At 39.9% G+C, this 20730-nt stretch overlaps 1 protein-coding gene across 22 annotated transcripts in view; it reads right to left on the reverse strand.

Moving 5' to 3' along the window:
• The window catches only part of BNC2 (basonuclin zinc finger protein 2), a 430833-nt gene that overhangs the window by 231907 nt on the left and 178196 nt on the right, over positions 1 to 20730 (reverse strand). The window contains exon 1 of one of the 22 annotated variants that reach the window (XM_082468002.1): positions 8153 to 20730. The exons of the other annotated variants lie outside the window; for them this stretch is intronic. Within the exon in view, the coding sequence (XP_082324128.1) occupies positions 8153 to 8161 (9 nt within the window). The 5' untranslated portion in view covers positions 8162 to 20730. The remainder of the gene's footprint in view (positions 1 to 8152) is intronic. 22 annotated transcript variants of the gene reach the window in all.

Consider the following 20730-nt stretch of genomic DNA (forward strand, 5'->3'; position numbering starts at 1 on the left):
AGTATCATAGCTCCGTGCCTACTTCTCCAAATGTAGTGGAAGATAAGTGAAAAACACTCTATAAACCTAAGGTGATATTTCCATCACACGATGTATTTTGTCTAGTTCTTCCTTCCTCCCATTCATTCAATTATGCATGCATTCAAGCACCTACTCAGCACCAGACACCTGTGTGCCAGACACTGTACTGGGTGCTGGAGGTACCAGCACGAATGAGACACGGCCACAAATCAAAGCAGCCTAAATGGAGGTGAGAATAACTAAGAAAGCAATTATAATATGGTGTGATGGGAACAGACAGTATGGTAGGAACAGGGATAGAGGGATTCCCAGGAAGCTCCTGATCAAGAGGGCACGAAACCTAGACCAGGTGGACAAGGCGGAGAGGGAACTCTTAAAAAAGAAGAAACACCTGAACTGAGTCATGAGCAAGAGGTACATGGGGACCCTGGCCTGCAACTGCCTAATGCACACACCTGTGCGAATCTTATATTTGACTAATGATTACAATTCAGAGACTTTTCTGTAAACATGTCAACATGAAATGTGTACACTGGAATGTTTTATGTATTACCAGTGAAGTATTATGTTTAATGCTATGGATATCCAGGCTACTCTAAATCTAAGAGCTTCTTTGTAAACGAGGGTGGTGCCTTAGACACCATAGAAACCATTCCACACTAGACCCGTGCCGTCTTTTAGGTTGAGCAGTCCTAATCATCTTACTTTACTGTTTGAAACTATCTTATGCAACCAAGCACAAAGCACAAAAGTGTATTTAACATTTGACTAGCATCATGAATTTATAACTAAGACTAATTTGGAGATATGAAAACTAATATTGCCAGTTAACTTTCTAACTGGAACAAAATTAACTACTTCTTAAAACAGGCCATCAAACACCATAAATCTGAGCCCACTCAGATTAGGATCATTCGCAAATATGATCTTATTTGCATTCCAAAGCATGACGACCAAAGACCTATTTCTACCCTGCTACTGTGTCCTCTAACTTGTTTTTTAAAGTTTAAGGTGGATATTATTTTCAAATTTTCTTTCCTCTATAATTAAACATTTGCTTAAAAGAATAACAAGACCCCCCAAATCTATAAACATATACTTCCTACCTGTTTAACTCTCCCTAGGAATCATCACTAATTAAAAGATACATACTACCATGATTAGTGTTCTAGTAATATTTACAATAAGGAATTCTAAGGTTAATTAAATATAGTTCCTTTATTATTTTTAACATTTTATTTGAAAATGTATTAATTTGTTGGTTTTTTCTTTTGGGGTATTTCAAGGAATATCTGTATCTGTAAAAAACAAAACAGTAATTTTAATAATGACTTCTTTGACAATTCTTTTGAGTAGTTTACTTTGTATATAAAATCTGAATTTCTATTTCAGTAACTAGGAGGTCATGTGGTTTTTAGTGTATTTTTCCCATAAAATACATTTTTTTCTATGAAGTTCTACCTTCTAACATATTTTCCTCCAGAGCTATATTTTGCCAGAGGGCTTTTCTGTCTCTCTGTTTTTGGTCTCATCTTCAATTCTGTTTTCTTCACTCCGGTAATTTTGGCATTCCACTGATCTCTGTCATCTCCGTTGCAAAAGCTGTCTCCTGTAACTCTATGTAGGTGTTTTGTTTTTCTCGAAAGTGTGACTCCAATAAAATAGGCAGGTGATGTTAAAGATATTTAATATGCTTCATTAAGAAAAAGAAACAGCAGCTTAAAAACATGCACAAGGAGGTTACTGACCAATACTTTCAATTATCTGAATACTACAGGGCAACTGACAACGCACTAAACAACATCTAAGCTATCTTGGCAATTAAGTAAAAACATCTTTCAAGAAACCATAGGTCAGGGCTTCCCTGGTGGCGCAGTGGTTGAGAATCCACCTGCCAATGCAGGGGACACGGGTTTGAGCCCTGGTCCGAGAGGATCCCACACGCTGCAGAGTAACTAAGCCCGAGCACCACAACTACTGAGCCTGCCCGCCTAGAGCCTGAGCTCCGCAACAAGAGAAGCCACCGCACGGCAATGAAGAGTAGCCCCCGTTCGCGGCAACTAGAGAAAGCCCGCACGCAGCAATGGAGACCCAACGCAGCCAAAAAGAAAAAACAAATTAATTAAAAAAAAAAAAAAAAGAAACCATAGGTCAGCTTTCATTACTCAGGCTTGTTGGATGATTCTGTAGCTAAAACTTCAACACACATCCAGCTGAACTGATATGTTTTCTCAGTTCAAATGAGATATCTAAACAGCAAGTTTATCTGTTTTGCTGTTGGTATAAAATATAATCAACATTAATCTATTCAAAATAAGATTCACACATGTTTGAGGTGATATATCCTTTTAAAAAGTCTGATGTTTTGAGGAAGCGATAGCTATTTCACTTTAATGTAATCAGTATTACTCAACCTGGACACTTTACTTGCTTGACATTATTTTTCCTTTAATTTTTTTCCTGCTCGAGTACACAGTGCTTTAAAATTTACAAACAAATTCAAATATTTATGAACTCGTATTAGGGTGGTATTTTAATCTGAAAAAAGATTTAAGCCAACAATGAACATTGTGGGTTTCCTATTTCCATTAAAGAGGTAAATACTAATTTCAGAGAGAAACACATTTCCCTCTCTCTCTCTTTCTCCCTCTCTCTCTCTCTCTCTCTCTCTCACACACACACACACACACACACACACACACACACACACACACACACACACACGTTAATGTTATGAAACCACTGTCACCAGAATACATGCTTTGGTTGTTCAGCCAAGAATGGTAATGAGATGTGATGATCTACCTTCTTTAGCCAAGTCCTCCTTTGTAAGAACAGCACCCATTTATTTAACAGCTAACCAACATTTGGAGTGCTATGTTTATTCAAGAGGTTTTTCACTTTGCAAATCTAACCGGCCCATACAAGAATAAAATCCATAATCAGGCTCTTGTTGACTCCATGCTCTACTCAACTGAGATAGGCGGTGCAAACAACTGAAGTACTGTTACTGGACAAGATGATCAACAACGTGGTTAATTGAAAATGAACAGTGGGACTCTACGTCATGCCTAGTGTAGTCACTTGAAGTAGTCACCTTCAACAGCCCAAGAAAGAAAGTCGATTCCCAATTACCGTAAAGTGAGGATTATCTGAGCAAATAGTCCTTTCAACTTTTATTGACATAATTAAATCGAAGGAGAGAGTTATTCTTTTGGTAACATTTCATTTACTCTAGCATACATATTATTTAGATATAATCAAACAAGAAATATTTTAAAACCAAAACATTTACCAAATTCTTAATACAGAAAGTAAAGAAAGGTGCACTTCAAGTTTATATAGGGAGAAACCCACACAGGGTATTTTTTGAGAACCCACTAAGTGCCAGCCACTCTGTTGGACTCCAGAGCGTACAAAGATGAATACAGCTTGGTTCGTACTCTAAAGGAGAGTGTCCTTCAGCTGAGCTTGCTGATTCTCCACTCTTTTTGCTGTAGAAAAACACTATTCAAAAACTTGACTAAAACCTTCTCTCCTGTGTGAATTCTTCCTGGGTTTGCCTGCCCTCTGCGACTCCATGGCACAATGATCAGCAATTATCACCTTCACTCATTCATTCATTCATCCATCCATCAAGCAATGATTAGGTACCTTCCTACTAAGTGCCAGGCATGATGGTTGATGCTGAGACCCTAAAGATCAACAGGACAAAACCTATCCTTGGGAAGATCAAAGTACAACTCTGAACAGATTAGCTTACCACCCACTGCATGTAGCAGAGCTCCCTCAGAAACACCGGCTTATGCATCTTTGTATCACCAGCCCTTGGCATACTGTAGGTGGTAAATATGTTAATTCAGTCCCTGATGAAAAGACCTTTAGATGGGAAATCAGAAGACCACGTTTTGACCACAGTATGTCACCATGACACTCGGGCCTCGCTTTCTTTGTCAAACAATGAGGTGGCTGTCCTTGCCCCGTGTGATCTTGGGGTCTATTGTTATATGAGTGAATATTCTAATTTCAAGGGAGAGGAGTAAACATATTTAACAACCTCAGGATGTGCTTTAAACAATTTTAAACCCATCTAAGCTATGATTAGTTCATGACTAGACCCACGCTGAAATCACATCTTGAAACATTATTGTAACCATTATCGTGGAATTTACTTTCTGATTTTGATATATTGAGTTCTTTTCTTGTCTCCCCTTACCCGTAGATGTATAATTGGGGTCTGCTGTATTCTTTCAAAGGAGGAATTGGCAGGGTGGCTGCTGTTACTTAGGATAAGTGTATAATCTCTTTGACTTTCTCTTGTTGGGCAAACTGCCCGGTGAATATCAATTTTTTTTTTAGCGCTACAAATATGGTTTTAATAGATTCGCAGATTTCAAATTATTAGAATTCAGAGCACATCTCTCCCAGGGTGAGCAGATAACTCACAACAACCCATGAGGATGCAAAGGAGATGCCGAGAGATCAATCTGTATGTGAATAAGCTGACACACTGGTTTACTGCTCCTCCTATCTCTACACCCTGCACCCCACGCCCCCATCACACACACTTTTCATATAACAAAAATGCCTCTGTCCCTGGGAGTTCAAATTAGTCATAACATCCACTTTAGGGACTGAGAAAGACTTACTGTAAATTAGCCACTCAGAAACCACATTTGACATATTTTGGTTATAATGTAACTATAAGTTGCATAATATTGTACCTATTGATTGGAGCTTGGGATCATAATGGAAAGCAATTGCCATACATTGAAAGCGACCAACCACAAGATAGAAAAGTGTTCCTGAAGAGCCCACAAAGGGAAATCATTTTCCTTAGCATCTAAAACTCCTTATCCTCTAGATGGTATATTCTATCACACCCTTCAGGCTGTACTGTGCCCTCAAGGTGCTAAGGTATCTTAACCTCAATCACCCAACTGTTCGACTCCCTCAGACCAAAACAAAGTCCTAACAGTGTACGCTGAATTCTTTCTTGATTGAAACAGTACTGTCTGTCCTGAAATGGAGCAAAAGAGCAAATCAGAAGAGCATCTCACTGGATAACAAAACTCCCAATTGACTGACGATGTTCTAACAGCTCTGTATTATATTCACATTAGAATCTGCCTCTCCCTCTTTTCCTGTCCCTGTCCATTACCTTTAAAAAATATATAATAATTTATTGAGAGAATTACTATATGTCAGATCCTGTGTGATGCATTTCATTTGCAAGGTGCCCTTCCATCTACTTGTCCACATGGAGAACGTGTTCTTCTCCACCATCCTTAAAGTATCAATCTTAGAAGCAGTATTTCTTTAAAAACAGGAACATCCAGGGGCTTCCCTGGTGGTGCAGTGGTTGAGAATCTGCCTGCCAATGCAGGGGACACGGGTTCGAGCCCTGGTCTGGGAAGATCCCACATGCCGTGGAGCAACTAAGCCCGTGAGCCACAACTACTGAGCCTGCGCGTCTGGAGCCTGTGCTCCGCAACAAGAGAGGCCGCGATAGTGAGAGGCCCGCGCACCGCAATGAAGAGTGGCCCCCGCTTGCCACAACTAGAGAAAGCCCTCGCACAGAAACGAAGACCCAACACAGCCAAAAATAAATTAATTAATTAATTTAAAAGAAAAAACAACAACAAAAAAAAACCAGGAACATCCGGGAAGGAAAGAAGTCAGATACAACACAGAAACTATTAAAATCAGTCCACCCACTTATGAGAAGAGAAGGGTGTTAAAGATCTGAACTGCAGCTTAGGGTGGATGGTAGGGAACTCTGATGTTGTTTCATCCCCTCTGCATGATCCATGACAACAGTTAGCCTTATCATTTTTGGACCATGACTCCAATAAAAACCCATAACTACAATAAAAGAACACATATAATAACTGTGTAACTCAGCTGCTCTTCTTAGAAGTTGGTTTGGGAAACAGTCTCTTCCGTCTCTAAGTACTGAAGACGTGCGTACAGTTTTCATTTCACTGAGGACTACCTTTTTGTTTTTCCTTACGCTCTTCCCTAAATCTTCACTAATCTATCAGATATCACAGTTTAATAGAGGCATTAACTATACCTATTGGGGTTCCCGGGTCCATCTGGGAAAAGGTGGTGAGGATTTGAGTCTACGTTTAAAGACCTGAAAGAGCCAAATCACCCTGAGGAAGAATTCTGCTAAATAACTGTTTTTCAGAAGAATAGTAAGAGTAGCTGAACAGTTAACAACTTTCCCCCATTCCAAAATCAAGGATATGGTATATAATTGAGATAAGGCCTATAAATGTTTGTGCTTCCATGTGGCTAAAGCGATGGAACTGTGCCCATGATAGGGAAATGCATTACCTATTCCAGATCACTCCGGTCCTAATGGGGAATTTTTCAAGTGGTACGCTGAAATTATTAGGAAAATGTCAACGTTCCTTTCTAACAACAAGGTGGGGGGTAAAAGCACCTGAACTCACCTGAGAAGCATGCTACAACAAACGAGGGATTCGGCACAGACACTGCTCCAGAGGGCTCTAGGTTTTAGAGCCTCCCTGAAAACACGGCATCAGTCCCTAGAGCAGGTTCCTGCCCTGCGCTACCAAACACCCTTCCCGTCTCACCACCTGTCCTAGCCACATCAGCCAACTTCCCCCAGTCGTAGCTAATTAGCATCTTGCTCTGAGCTTGCCCCGTGCACCTCACAATTCCTGACAACCTGGAGGAGGACGCACGGGCACAAATCAGAAGTGTGGAGAATTAATGCTCCCAGGGCCACACTGCTCAACTGAGGATGAGAGCAAACGGGTAAACATTTTCCCCTTTTATTTTGGGCGGAGACGTATTCATGAGGTACCTCTCAAGGCCCAAGTGAGAATGAGCATCATTAACAGTAGTACTTCAGTAATTCATCTTTGTACTGGTTTCCCCAGGCCCTTCACTCCTACTCTGGGATCTACCCGAACTAAGTACCTTCATGAAAGGCACCGTCTCAGGATCTGTTTGCAGGAGGACCTAGGTTAAGTCAGCTTCCCAAAGATCCTAAGATAACATAGTATCTGACTGTATCAAAATGAAAGAAGATAAGTGACATAATTCACAGTAAAAGGAAAAGATAAATGTTTAGGGAAATAAACTAGGAAAGCACAGGAAACCTAGATCTTTCCACCCAATAGAATAGACAGCCCATGGAGAAGCTATACTCATCATAAAAATTCTGAAGGGTATAACTTGTAGCCCTTTACTTTTACCACCAGGGCTTCTATTCAACAGAGACCCAGACTATACCCCCAGAGCTTCTCACACACTCTGGTCATACGCATCACTCTCAGCTAGAAAAAGGGCGTGTAGCCCATAATGCCTTCTCAGCTCTTTGAAACATGCTTCCTATCAGATCTGAGAAGCAAGCTCAAGTAAGCAAGCAGAGAAGAACAGTCGGCCCACTGTTTGTGACCTCTTCAACCCAGAAGGCATCATGTCCCACCATATGCCTGACTCTGATCAGCAGAGCCCCTGATTTCAATACTGGTTTCACAAGTATTGTCCTGAAAGGCTTCCAGGAAACAGACCCAAACACCATCAGATATATCTGCATAGTTTAACAGTGACTGAAAATCCAAGTTGCATAATCCAGGACAGAGCCAAGTGTAACAGTGAAAATGTATCCTTACACGTACTGTTGAGGTTGTCTTACGCCACATTTGCTCTCATGAAGCAAACTCTGCACAAAGCATTCATAGGTGATGGGTCTGAAATCTTTTAGTGGTTACTGATTCACAAAACCACAGAAATACTACATATTCTGCTAACAGCCAGGGGACGCTGCCATGGTATCATAATCACTGTTGAAATGGAGATGTGCGGCACTCCTATGAAGATAAGACAAAAATCTTTAAAGTAATATATCCAAATAGCGGATTTGTCAATTTGGAAATGTTTAACATCAACATAGACCAGTAGAGAAGGAAAAAAGCATCCTAACCGTTTAGGGCAAAATGAAATCACAATTAAGATTTTATGATACACATTCCTAATTGCCCTGTGCATAATCCTAAAAGGACCCTGTTCTAAATCCATTCTCTAAATGAGATTAAGTAGAAACAACAAGCCATCAGCCTCCATTCATAAAAATAAATCAAGAGGGAATTACCTGTGACATTTTTTTCCCTGCAATTCCTTAGTTAAATTATTGGACACCACTGTCAAGTTCCGTTAAAGAATAAAAGAACGCCATGGAGTAGGTAAGCAACCTGAGAGCAAGGTCAATAAAGTGCACAGCTTTGATTTAACTTCCCATAAGCAAAGTTTTCATTTGTAGACATCAAAAAACCAACTTCATGGAGTCTGGGGGGTGGCAAACTAGGAAAGTAGGCAGGGTAAATAAGGGAAAAAAATACCAAGCAAAAGTTCTGAATCAAATACTAAATAATGACACTAACAATATTCTTTTGCACTAGGATTCTGTTTAGCTTTTTTAAAAAGTGTTTCTGTTTTCTACTCCCTAGCTGACAAGAGTACTTTCCATTTCATACAAAAGATAACAAATGTTCCTTGCATGTGTTAGATATGGACTTATATGACTAATAGTTATAAACAAAATTCCTTTGCACATCAAAGAAAAAAAAACTTTGTTTATTCAAGAAATTCCTAATGGCTTCATTTGTAAGTAGAACTTTCTCTTTATTTGAGACCCAGTGGCACAGCAGAGTATAGCTGGAAGACAGCAGGTAGCTCTCATAATGAACTTTGCACAGTTTTGAGAAAATAATATCTAAAGGCAGTTCCTTCTTCTGGAGTCAGTAGATTAGTGGTTCAAAAAGAATAAACTATCCAGGGAACATCCTGAGATTTAAAAAAAAAAAAAAAACCCACACAACTGGAGGGGGAAAGGAGGAACATTCTTGCTAATTAAAATTTCCAGCTCTTATGGTCCTCTATATTCACAAACCCCAGTCAAAAAAGGCCTACAAGATCAGGCCTGTACTAAGAAAAAGTATACCATCATCACATTAATTGTATTATTACTTCATAATTCTAACCAGCCAGGTTTATATAGAAGAGATTAAATAACAAGATAATCTTATAAACAATGCTCATTTCATCAGTGTACCAAATAAGTTTGATTTATATCAGTGACTGTGCTTCTAATTAATTTATGCACCCACATGGTTTAATTTACACAGACACCCACACTAGGGTAGGGACAGCTATTTTTTTAATGTCTTGAACTTTGTTATGGGTTCATGTTTAGGCTTCCCGATGTTGCTGTTTTAGTTTCCCCACACCTCATTTTTGATGTGACTGTTAAAATACCTTGCATTAAAGTTGAAGCATGCAGAGAGAAAATATTTGATCAAACTCAACACCTATCTCCCTTGCCAACTTTTATATGCTTAATTTTAGTTGGTATAGCTTTACTCAAACTTACAACCAGATCTGCTCATTCCAAAGTTGTGAACTTACCTCTTCTTACAATATTCCCTTCGAAGCCTTTTGGATATATAAGTTCATCTCATTACAGCATCAATCCTAAACTCCTATATTTGTTTTAATGCATTTTCTAGTGACTTAGAGGAGGGGAAAGGCTGTTAATTTTTAAAAACATATCATTTCTATTAACATGGGGGGCTTGGATACCTTTTGTAAAGTACACTCCAGAATGCTGGTTTACAATAGCAGGTATCGCAGAAATGAGAAAAATCCATAGAGGGAGGAAAATTCAATTCTTTCCAATTCTTTAACCAGAAAGATAAAAACAACATCTCTGAATCTAGACCCACTCACAATAAGCTATCAGTGACATGATGGTAATGCCAGCACTCCATGAAAACCCTTAAAAAATAACAACCTACAGGAATATCCTGGTGTCAGGATTAGTCCAGTTTAGTCATTTTACAACTTCCACGGATGGTTTCGGTGTAGGGATGAATCAGGCAAGCAAACAGGTTTTTACTTGTCTCTGATATAAAACTTTTATTTATGTATTTGGATCAATGTTTATTTGTAGGACCTTAATACAGTAACAGATGTCAGCTACATTATCTGTTTTTGATTATAAACTTCTAGAGGGCAGAGACCCTGTCTATTCAGCTCACTTTTTATAGGATGCAAACACAGTACCATCCCAAAAAGGCACTTAAAGATGGTTTTTATAATAACAATGATTTCAAGGGGACTTGGTCTGCTTCCACACTCCATGAAACTCCACTGGCATGTATTGAACATTAAAGAGTAACAACTTTATATTCTTGGGTAACTCCATTCTTCAGATGTCAGAAATGGAGAATTTTTACTAACTATGTAATTTGGGGCAAGCCTTTTAAAATTTCTGGGCCTCAGTTTCCAAATCTATAAGATGGAGACATTACATTATATAACTTCAGATGATTTCCAGGTTTAAATTTTGAAACCACAAGAAAAAAATACTGAGTCCTGAAGAATCTCACACACAAACTGAGGTTCCATTATCCACCCAAGCAAAAGTTTTTTCTTTCTTTTGCGGGTGGAGCTAGAGGGACTATGTGTTCTCAATGTAAATTATTTACTATGCCTAACTCCAACAAAATATTCAAACAGAACATCACCAGTTATTCTTGTGAACAAAGAAAATATGTGGATATGTATGTAATGAGATATATTCTGTATGTATATACAAAATCCATATACATACACACACCCCCAAACACATAATTCTCTCTACTGAAGCCAAGAATTAAAATACTTCCGTGTTTTCTTGTCTTTTCTTTCTCCCTCTATGAAGCATCTACGAAGCTATTATGACGAAGGAACTTACATAAAGTAAAAATAAGCTTCTTATGTTAATAGTGACGGCTCCCAACACGAACAGCTTAGGTTAAGCTGGTCACCTGAAATCTAGATAATATCCTCTCATAGAAACAGTGGTATTGAGACAGGATGCAAAATGCACTTCTCAGGCCATTCAACCAACATTTATTTAATCTATAATGTACCTGAAATATATAATTCAAGACACAGAATTTACAAATTTACTACTACTTAAGCAGACAGTGAGAGTAGTAACAGCAGAAGAATAAAGAAGGTCCCCCAAATGTAGGGGCATTCAGTTCACACACCATCAAAATAAAAAGGTGTAGAGTGGGGGTGGTGGACTTACGTTCATGAAACTGCTCTTTATCTGTATCTACTAAAACAGCTGCAAGAGAAAACTTCAAGCAACTACTGAGTATACTATCATTTTCTTTTTTTAAATTTAACTTTTATCTTATAATGGAGTGCAGTTGATTTACAATGTTGTGTTAGTTTCAGGTGTACAGCAAAGTGATTCAGTTATACCTATACATATATCCATTCTTTTTCAGATTCTTTTCCCATATAGGTTATTACAGAATATTGGGTAGAGTTCCCTGTGCTATACAGTAGGTCCCTGTTGATTATCTATTTTATATATAGTAGTGTGTATGTTAATCCCAAACTCCTGATTTATCCCCCGCCCACGTTTCCCCTTTGGTAACCATGAGTTTGTTTTCTATACTATCATTTTCTTATTTGTTTTGAGAAACAAATAAATGTTCTACAGAATGCAGTGATTTCTTCCAAGTAAAGAAAGAAAAACATAGGTATCTTGTTCAAAATTTCCCATGTTCACCTTGCATTCCCTATTCTTGAGGGAAGAATTGTAAAACTTTTTAAAGGTGAGTAACATTTAAATAGTAGAGATGTGTGAAATTTTCAGGAGAAAAATTTATTCTTAATTTTTACCTGCTTAGCCGACAGATGCTAGTACAATTTATACATTTATATAATAACAATAATGCAGTCACATCACTATTTGCAATGTGCTAGGCACAGTGCCCCCCGCACACATCATCTCCTTCAATCCTTCCAACAATGCCAAGGAGATAGATCTGAAGAACGCAAGTCTTCCTACTCTATTACATGAATTAAAATGAAATCCAAAGATCAAAACACACAAGGAACATTATCTTAACTACTGGTTACTCTATTAGACATCAAGAAACGCAAGTGTTTTGATTTGAATGTCTTCCTTCTATGTTGAGGAAGAAGGAAGATGGTTACTCAGAACCACAAATTTCTGGCTTTCATCGACAACAATTCCATTCAAGCATCCAGGTAAAGGGATAATTTAGTGAGTAGTCTGCATTCCTTTTAAAAAAAGCTAATCAAGGTTCATTCACATTCCTTAAAAAAATCCACCAATGGTCATATACAAGTTTATGTTAAAATGCAACCTAGGGCTTCCCTGGTGGCACAGTGGTTAAGAATCCGCCTGCCAATGCAAAGGACATGGGTTTGAGCCCTGGCCTGGGAAGATCCCACATACCGCGGAGCTACTAAGCCCGTGCGCCACAGCTACTGAGCCTGCGCTCTAGAGCCCACAAGCCACAACTGCTGAAGCCTGCACACCTAGAGCCCGTGCTCCGCAACAAGAGAAGCCACGACAATGAGAAGCCCGCGCACCGCGATGAAGAGTAGACCCCGCTCGCTGCAACTAGAGGGAGCCCGTGTGCAGCAACGAAGACCCAACACAGTCAAAAATAAAACTGAATAAATAATTTTTTTTAAAAAAGCATATTAATCTTTTAACTAGTAGCAGGAAAACTAACACTATAAATGAAAACAGAATTGCAGTTCGTTTCTTTGGAGGATGAAGAATGAGAACAGGTTGTAAAGAGAAAGGATAAAATAAGTGAGAATAAAGGAAAAGAGAAAATGGAAAAGGAAAAGACAAAGGAGTTACACAACAGGGGAGAGAGAAAGGCAATGAGGTAGCAAGGGGATGGATAGGGCAAAGTGAGATAAGACACAGCTAGCGAAATGGCTTTTGTCCAACGCTTGCCAGGGCTCTGGACCATCGCCTCCGCCTGCTAAAGGGATAACTTCTCCGACGGTTTTAAGAAATGCTTCTTGTATCTAAACATCCTCACTTTATTTTTCAGATTCCTGTGTTTATTTTTGAATAAAAGTTCAAATTTGAAGACTCTGCTCATGTATAAAAGGAATGACTTTTATTTTAGAAATGTACTTTGGAACCTACACATCATTGCTCAGTTTAGTGCTCAAAACCTCAGGGATGTCCCGACATTCCAACCTGACAGTCTTGCCTTTGTAAAGAAGTGAAGACTGCCTCTTTCCACTGTGCCTGAAAATTACACTTGAAATCAGTCTTCACTGATGATGCAAAGCCTTAAAAATACGTTTACCTGCTGGAGGAGTCATCTATCACCAAAGAGAGTTGTTTTCATTCTGAAGAAAACAACACAGATGTGCCCAAAGTGCTGGAAGCCTCAAAGGGACGTCCAAAGTTGGTCATCAGAGAAACATCGTCCTCCAGCCTGGAGTACGTAGGTGGAGCAACGGCACCCAATACTGACTCAAAGCCAGAATCTATGGAAAGGTACACCATGCATCAATTCAGCCTGGCTTAGCAGACTAAGGACCCCGTCCACCCAACCACCTTGGCCCGAAGGCTTGCTTTTTTATACCCATCCACCTACCCATCCTCTCTGTGCTCCAATAAACCACTGGTCCTGACTATCTCTCTCAATACCTTAAGAATCCTTTTATATAAAAATTCATGGGGTTTCCCTGGTGGCACAGTGGTTAAGAATCCGCCTGCCAATGCAGGGGACACAGGTTCGAGCCCTGGTCCAGGAAGATCCCACATGCCGCGGAGCAACTAAGCCCGTTAGCCACAACTACTAAGCCTGCGCTCTAGAGCCCGCGAGCCACAACTACTGAGCTCACGTGCCACAACTCCTGAAGCCTGCGCGCCTAGAGCCTGTGCTCCGCGACAAGAGAAGCCACCGCAATGAGAAGCCCGCGCTCTGCAACAAAGAGTAGTCCCCACTCTCGGCAACTAGAGAAAGCCCACGCGCAGCAACAAAGACCCAATGCAGCCAAAAATAAAACAAACAAATAAATAAATTTATTTTTAAAAAAATTCATTAAATGCTGTACCACTCTCAATATACTGATCCTACAAACTGTAACTCTATGAAGTGGTTCAACACTGTGTCATCACCACACAGCAACTTGTTTCATTTACAGTATCTATTTCACTTCTACTCATGAGCTAATATAATTCAATTTTTTTTAACTGCACACAGGCTGCTAGACACATGTGCACAGCAAATGGAATCTGAACTTAGCTTAACAGCCTCATTTATTCCTGATGGTTTAAATTATTTCATCACAATTAATGACACCCCCTCAGCTTCCTGTGCAGCGCGGCCAGATGTTCAGAGACCACAAAGCCACTCTCCTCTTTGACGGCTGGTGACAGGTCGTCCTCTGAAGGATGTTCCCTAGGCACTCGGGCTGGATGGCACCTCCACTGCTTAGCACCTCTCTGCCTCCCAGACTCTAACCATGTAGAGGAAAAGGCAGGAAGGCACGAGAGACCAGCAAATGCGTTAGCGACAGCAAGTCCCAAGACGCGACCTAAATCTGAAGGGACCTGGTGCCGCCACAGGAGCTCCTAACCTTGCTGTCTTGTGAAAGCACTCTTCGCCTCCACCTTCCCAGCCACTGGCATCCACTGAGGGCCTGGCCTGGTGTCAGTCCTCGGGCACCATCGAAGGACAACAAAAACATCAGTTTTTCCACAGGGATCCTTGTTGGTCATGGTAATTTTGTGTTGAGGGGTATTGTTTAAACTTACTCCCCCCATCAGGATCACCACCTTGTTTTCTAAGAGTGAACAGTTTCTTCAAGTACGATTATTTTCTCCCCTGTTCAATAGACACTTCCCACAGAAACATGCAACATTTTGGCAACTTGTGGTAAGCAGTTGTGCCCCTTATTCTCTGTTAAGCTTTACTGGGGTATAATCTAACTGACAGACAAAAAGTAACAGACATTCCATGTATACATCTTCATGAGTTTGGTTGACCTCTTTTTCCTAGGCTTAAGTAGGATTTCTTCTTTTCAGGGGCTGTTGGCTTTTTGTTTTTGTTCTTGTTAGGTTTTGTTTGTTGTTGCTTTGTTATTTTTTTTAAAAGAACAGAATGAAAAAGAGACCACATTTTTCCTATTTTGAGTCTCACATGGGCAAAGCCATTTACTTTCTTAACAGTAAAAAAAAAAAACAAAACAATTTTTCCTCAGAAATTCATAAATAGTAATTATCTTATATTCATCATTTGAGTTTCACACACAAAAAAATAAATTTGTATAATGACAGGTAGCTAAGAGGGTAGCAGAAATAGTAAACACGCTAGCACTTTTACAATAAGAATCCAATACTACACTCTAATTTGGAAAACATTTCCATCAACTAGGGAACATGTGGCAGACATTTTATGGATTATTTTTTAAATGTTAAAAAAAATAAAAATGCTGATCTTATTCAGGGAGTAAGGGGCCTTTTCGTTTGCCAAAAAGTTTAATAGAAAAACTGAAAGGCCACCTGTGTCAGCCCACCCTATAGTATGAACATAAGCTATAAGAGCACTTTGGAAAATATTTGTAAACTAAGATGAGAAAAAAAAATCAGTATCAATACAGATTCCAAGCAGATGCAAAAGGCTTCCGTGCATGTTAATGATTATGTGTGTGGCCTACACAGGCTAATTTCAGATACCTTCAAAACTCACTATACATTCTCTTTTATAAGCTATTTGGGATTAAAACTAGGACCTTATCCATAACAACTTTGACAATGGACACAAATACAAGGTAAGCTAATCAAGCCAAACAAGTTGAATTTTCTCCCTCATGGATGGCTTTTTAGGTCTTAAATGACTACTGAATTTTACCAGACATGCTACACTTAGTATTTTGACAGTTGTTTATTAAAACTAGTTTCCTAGGAAGTCCATAGAAACCACCAGTCTAGTTTTTATCAGAATTGAGACGATCAGAGAGAAGTTGTGATGATGGTATACTTGCAGCAAGCAGACAACAATAGGAAACTCTTAGCATTCCCAGAGTTGCATCAAATTTTCCATGGACCGAAACTAAAATGAAATCGTTCAATTACTGAGAGGTAGATAAGTAAAATAAACAACTAATTTCATACAGTGAAGTTGGGAGAAAGTCATATGGACCTCATTGTGTTGTCTCCAAACACATTTTATCGGAGGGGAAAAAGGAGCTGAATAAACTTTAAACTCTCATGTAGGGATGTATTGCTTGTGTGTCCCTGGCAGATGTGGAAAGGAGATGAAATGGGCAAGGGAGAATCAAATATCCCATCGCTGCAGGTTTGCTGAGGGAAAGAGCACTGCAAAGATCTCACATCTGGCAATCATTTGTCAATAGCTGGAAAGAGAACGGCAGGAAACTTTCTGGCTCTTGGAGAAGATGAAAAGACAAAAACCATGTGTCACACACACACCCACACTCTCTCTCTCTTTGCAATGGTACAATGACTACTACACTTATTCTCCACCCCTCCTTTCCCCTCTAAATTTAATGATCTTCAGATATACTCGACTCCATGGTCAAAAACATGCAGTCACTTGACTTGTTAAAGCTGCAGTGTATGTACATTTTTCAAATAAACCCCAGGGCTGATGTTAGAAAATCAAAATCAGTCAAGCATAGACCGCCTGGTACTTTGGGCAGGAATCCTTGTGGTTTAGTCAATAAACAGAATCTGAATGAAAGACACCACAGTAACTAGACAGTAACGTTTTGAACAGTTCTTAACCTTAAGGGGGGCTCAGGCAGGCGGGTGCGCTAGTGACTATGGACACGGTTACCAGTCCCCTTAGACGGCTCCCTCTCCCTGTGACAGGACTGTGCGTGGCACAAGGTCATCTGCTCTTCCTAACACACACACTCAATAAAAAAGTAAACTTGTATTTGAGAGATGCTGGGAATAAATTTGGGGAGGGAACAGCTTGTTTCTGTTGTTGTTTAAAATATTACATCTATTTAATAGGGTGGGAAGGGGGAAACCTCAGCTTCCGGGTGTCCGTATGGATGAAAACAATATAGAAAATTGGTTAGCTTCATTATGAGTTCACAAAAATGACCAGCTTTGCCCCATTAGGTTTACCATGTAATAAAAAGTTTTCAAGACAACCCACACAAAATTAATTAACTTCTCCCAAATCACAGGAACGTAAACCTGTTCGTGGTGATCGACAGACTTCAATGGGCAGCTCTGCTTCGCCCTTATGCTGCCTTTAACTAGCAGCCGCCGCCATCGCTGTGATTCTGTAAGTGAATGCTGCAGGTTGTTTAATAACCTGGCAAATTCACAGTAGCTTGTCAAATTATTACAGGAACAGTGCCATCACTAAACAAGCCTGATCACGGTTAATTACAATGTAGACTAGACAGCAGCCACGATTGTTCATTAATTACAGGAAGCACCTCATTTAAATTTTATGGAAATTTACATTTGCACCCCAGTATGTCTGGGGAAAAAAAAAGTGATCCTTCATGCCTTCATAGAAGAAAGGAGTCTGTGGTTTATGAAACATCACAGTAAATTGTGTCTAATCGGGTACTGAAATATTGGTTCATTATTTACTCTAATTTTCTAAGCACTTTAGTGGTGAAAAATACCAAGTCAAACCCCACATCTTGAATTCCCAACCAGGAAAGGAACTGTGCTAGGCTAACTGTAACAACACACGATGAGGCACAGTGAGACTAAAACAGTCACTTTTATGATTAAAAATAAAATATTTGGGACTTCCCTGGTGGTGCAGTGGTTGAGAATCCGCCTGCCAATGCAGGGGACACAGGTTCGACCCCTGGTTGGGGAAGATCCCACATGCCGCGGAGCAACTAAGCCCGCGAGCCACAACTACTGAAGCCTGCGCTCTAGAGCCTGAGAGCCACAACTACTGAAACCCGTGTGCCACAGCTACTGAAGCCTGCGCTCCGCAACAAAAGAAGCCACCGTCACGAGAAGCCCATGCACCGCAATGAAGAGTAGCCCTGGCTCACCGCAACTAGAGAAAGCCCGCATGCAGCAACAAAGACCCAATGCAGCCAAAAATAAACAAATAAGTTTATAAAAATAAATAAAACAAAATAAAATAAAATATTTAACAGCAATTAAGGGAGGTCTAAACTAGAATAACAATTTCCCATAAAATAATTATATAAGAGGACAATTTTGGGAGCCTATGCATCAGTTAACCTCCAGAGCTAAAGAAAGTACACAGTTTCATATGTACTTCAAAAGCCACTGAAGAAAATCAAGAAAGTTAAGACAGTAAATCAAAGTCTGGATTTCCAGCTACTTTTCTAAATCGGGTATATTAACACAAAAAAGACAGCAGATGCCCTTGCAAAAGTCAAGTCATGCTCAGACTTCCACAATGACAGTCATTCAAAACCAAGGATACATTCATGAAAGAGTGTCAGGGATCTTGGAATTATTAAATGATAAAGTTGCTAAGTCATCTGAAATTTTAAGGATTAAAAGGAAAGGGTTAAAAGAAAGAAGGTAAGAAGAGGAAGGGGCTCCATCAGTCCTGAGAATTCATGTCAGGTACAAATACAAAGGTAAACCAGATACGGATACTGTGTGTCTAAATGAAAATCCTTCACAGGAAAGGATATAAACAAGCCAGAGCTCCTAAATCGAGGTGTACAAGAGATTATTCTCAGAATCAAGAGGCCAAACATAAAATTCTCTCGTGGTTATAATGCCTGGCCCTGGGGGAAAGTCTGAGATCCAAGAAGGAAAAGTAAACGACGCTGGCAAGTCCTATGATGAGTTCCCCGGAGTGCAGAGTTGGACTAAAAAATAAGAAATGGCTCACTTGATAGGAAAAAAAAAAAAAAAAAAAAGACCAGAATGCACATGCCATGGCAAGAATGAAAGGACTCTAAGCTACTCCTGGAACTGTTAGCTGGTGAAGAATATATTAAGTGTCAAGTTTATTATGACAGACATAATATGAATATGTACCAGGTATTATTAAAATGTATGGAAGCCATAATTAGAAAAGAAGAGGAGAAAAGAGAGAAAGAAATGGTTCAAGTGGGTCCCAGTTAAGGCACCAATGCTTCGTAGTTGACTATCTTTTCACATATTCAGCTTTTCCACTCAGTCCACCAAAATGCTGTTGCAATATGAGGAATCCAATAAAATGAGCCCTTTCTTTTCTTTGCCCAGTAACTTGGGTCTTCCTTGCAAGGCCCTCGCTGAACTGTCAACTCCACAATCTGTTTAGCTACCTACAACCACGGTTTCACTTCAACGTGTAAATATACATTTTCTCCCTTGGTATGTCGAAGTAAAGTGTTCCATTGGTCTCTTTCAGTTTTATTTCATGCACCCACATCTGCAAAACCCATCGCTCCCTGCTCCATAACTCAAGGTTCAAAAACAGATTATCCAACAACCACCCATGACAGACCATTCCAGGTGACGTGTTTGAAGAACATCACTTGTCCAACCCGAAGGGGTCAAGGATCAGACTAGTCTTCACGAAAAGTCTTCCATCACTCTGCATATATGTGTCACACACAAGCTGTGCGCTTTCTAAAACTGGGAAACGCATGATCATGTCTCATACGTGCCACACCTGCTTTTCTGTTGTATCATAGCCATATGTCGCCCAGACAGTACCAGCTTGTGGCACCGCTGAGCTCAGGTGGTCTTCGCTAGGCCAAGAGCAGGTGCGCAAGAGATGGTGTCCCCTTCAGAGTATCATAAAAACTGAAACCTCCTCTGACCACCACTTCCGCCATCACGCCCACTGTGAAGTCAATTTTTTAAACTATTCTCTTTTCTCATTTGGGGGGGTCTAAATTAGTAAAAAAAAAAAAAAAATGTTTTTTAACACTGAGCTCACTATGCTCATCCCCTAAGTCTTAAAATTTAGAAAATGACGCCAAATAGAGGCCCTAAAAAATAGTATGGGTTTGCCCATGCAAGGGGGTGCCATCCACATTGAAACTTCAGCCTGCATCTTTGCATTACTGGCACACACATTCCATAACTATTAACCTGGAAGGTACCTGGAAGTGGAGATAGGCCTTTGGCCAGGATGTCATATTTATATTTTTAATCTGCAATACACCACACCGTTTCTAATTTCTCAAGACCACACAACAAATTCCAAGTCAATACTTTCATGAAAAATGTGCTTTGTAAATAAACTTAATATTACACCAGAGGACATATCTCCCAATCCATGAAGAAGGAAGCTACTTATCATTAAGTCCTATTTTTCTAATACAGCGCCCAGCTGAACGGCTTCCGTTCTCCTGAGCTGGGAGACCACAATGCAGGAAACATGACTGGCTCCCCAGGTGTCCCCAGAGCCTAGCATCATTCTTAGTACTTGATAATGATGATTTGAAAAGATGAGAGCTAAGATTTCCTGAGTGCCTGTTACGTGCCAGGTCCTGTGCTAACTGTTAGGTATGTGTTAGAACATTTAATCCTCACAGTCACCTAGTGTGGGAAATCTCCATTTCATAGATGAGAAAGCTAAAGCCCAGTTAGGTTGAGTGACTTGCCAAAGATCTCACAGCAACTGTGTCAACCTAGGTAGCCAGCCTTCAGAAACCACGTTCTTATTCACTGCAGTACATACTAAGTCTTGATTTCTTGAATGAGTAAATGAACGATCTCTAGTTACATACAACTTAACCTGAAAAGGACTTTTTGCTGCACAGATGCTACACTGGGCCCTCTGTTATACCTGTCTCAGCAGTTGCCTGTCTCCTGATGGCATCTGATGTATCTGCATGGCCTTCAGAGACCACTGTTACTGTCACACCACCCCCAACTGATAAAACAGTAAG

This window comes from Balaenoptera physalus (genome assembly GCF_965194825.1).
Source record: "Balaenoptera physalus genome assembly, chromosome: 7".
Classification (NCBI taxonomy): domain Eukaryota; kingdom Metazoa; phylum Chordata; class Mammalia; order Artiodactyla; family Balaenopteridae; genus Balaenoptera; species Balaenoptera physalus.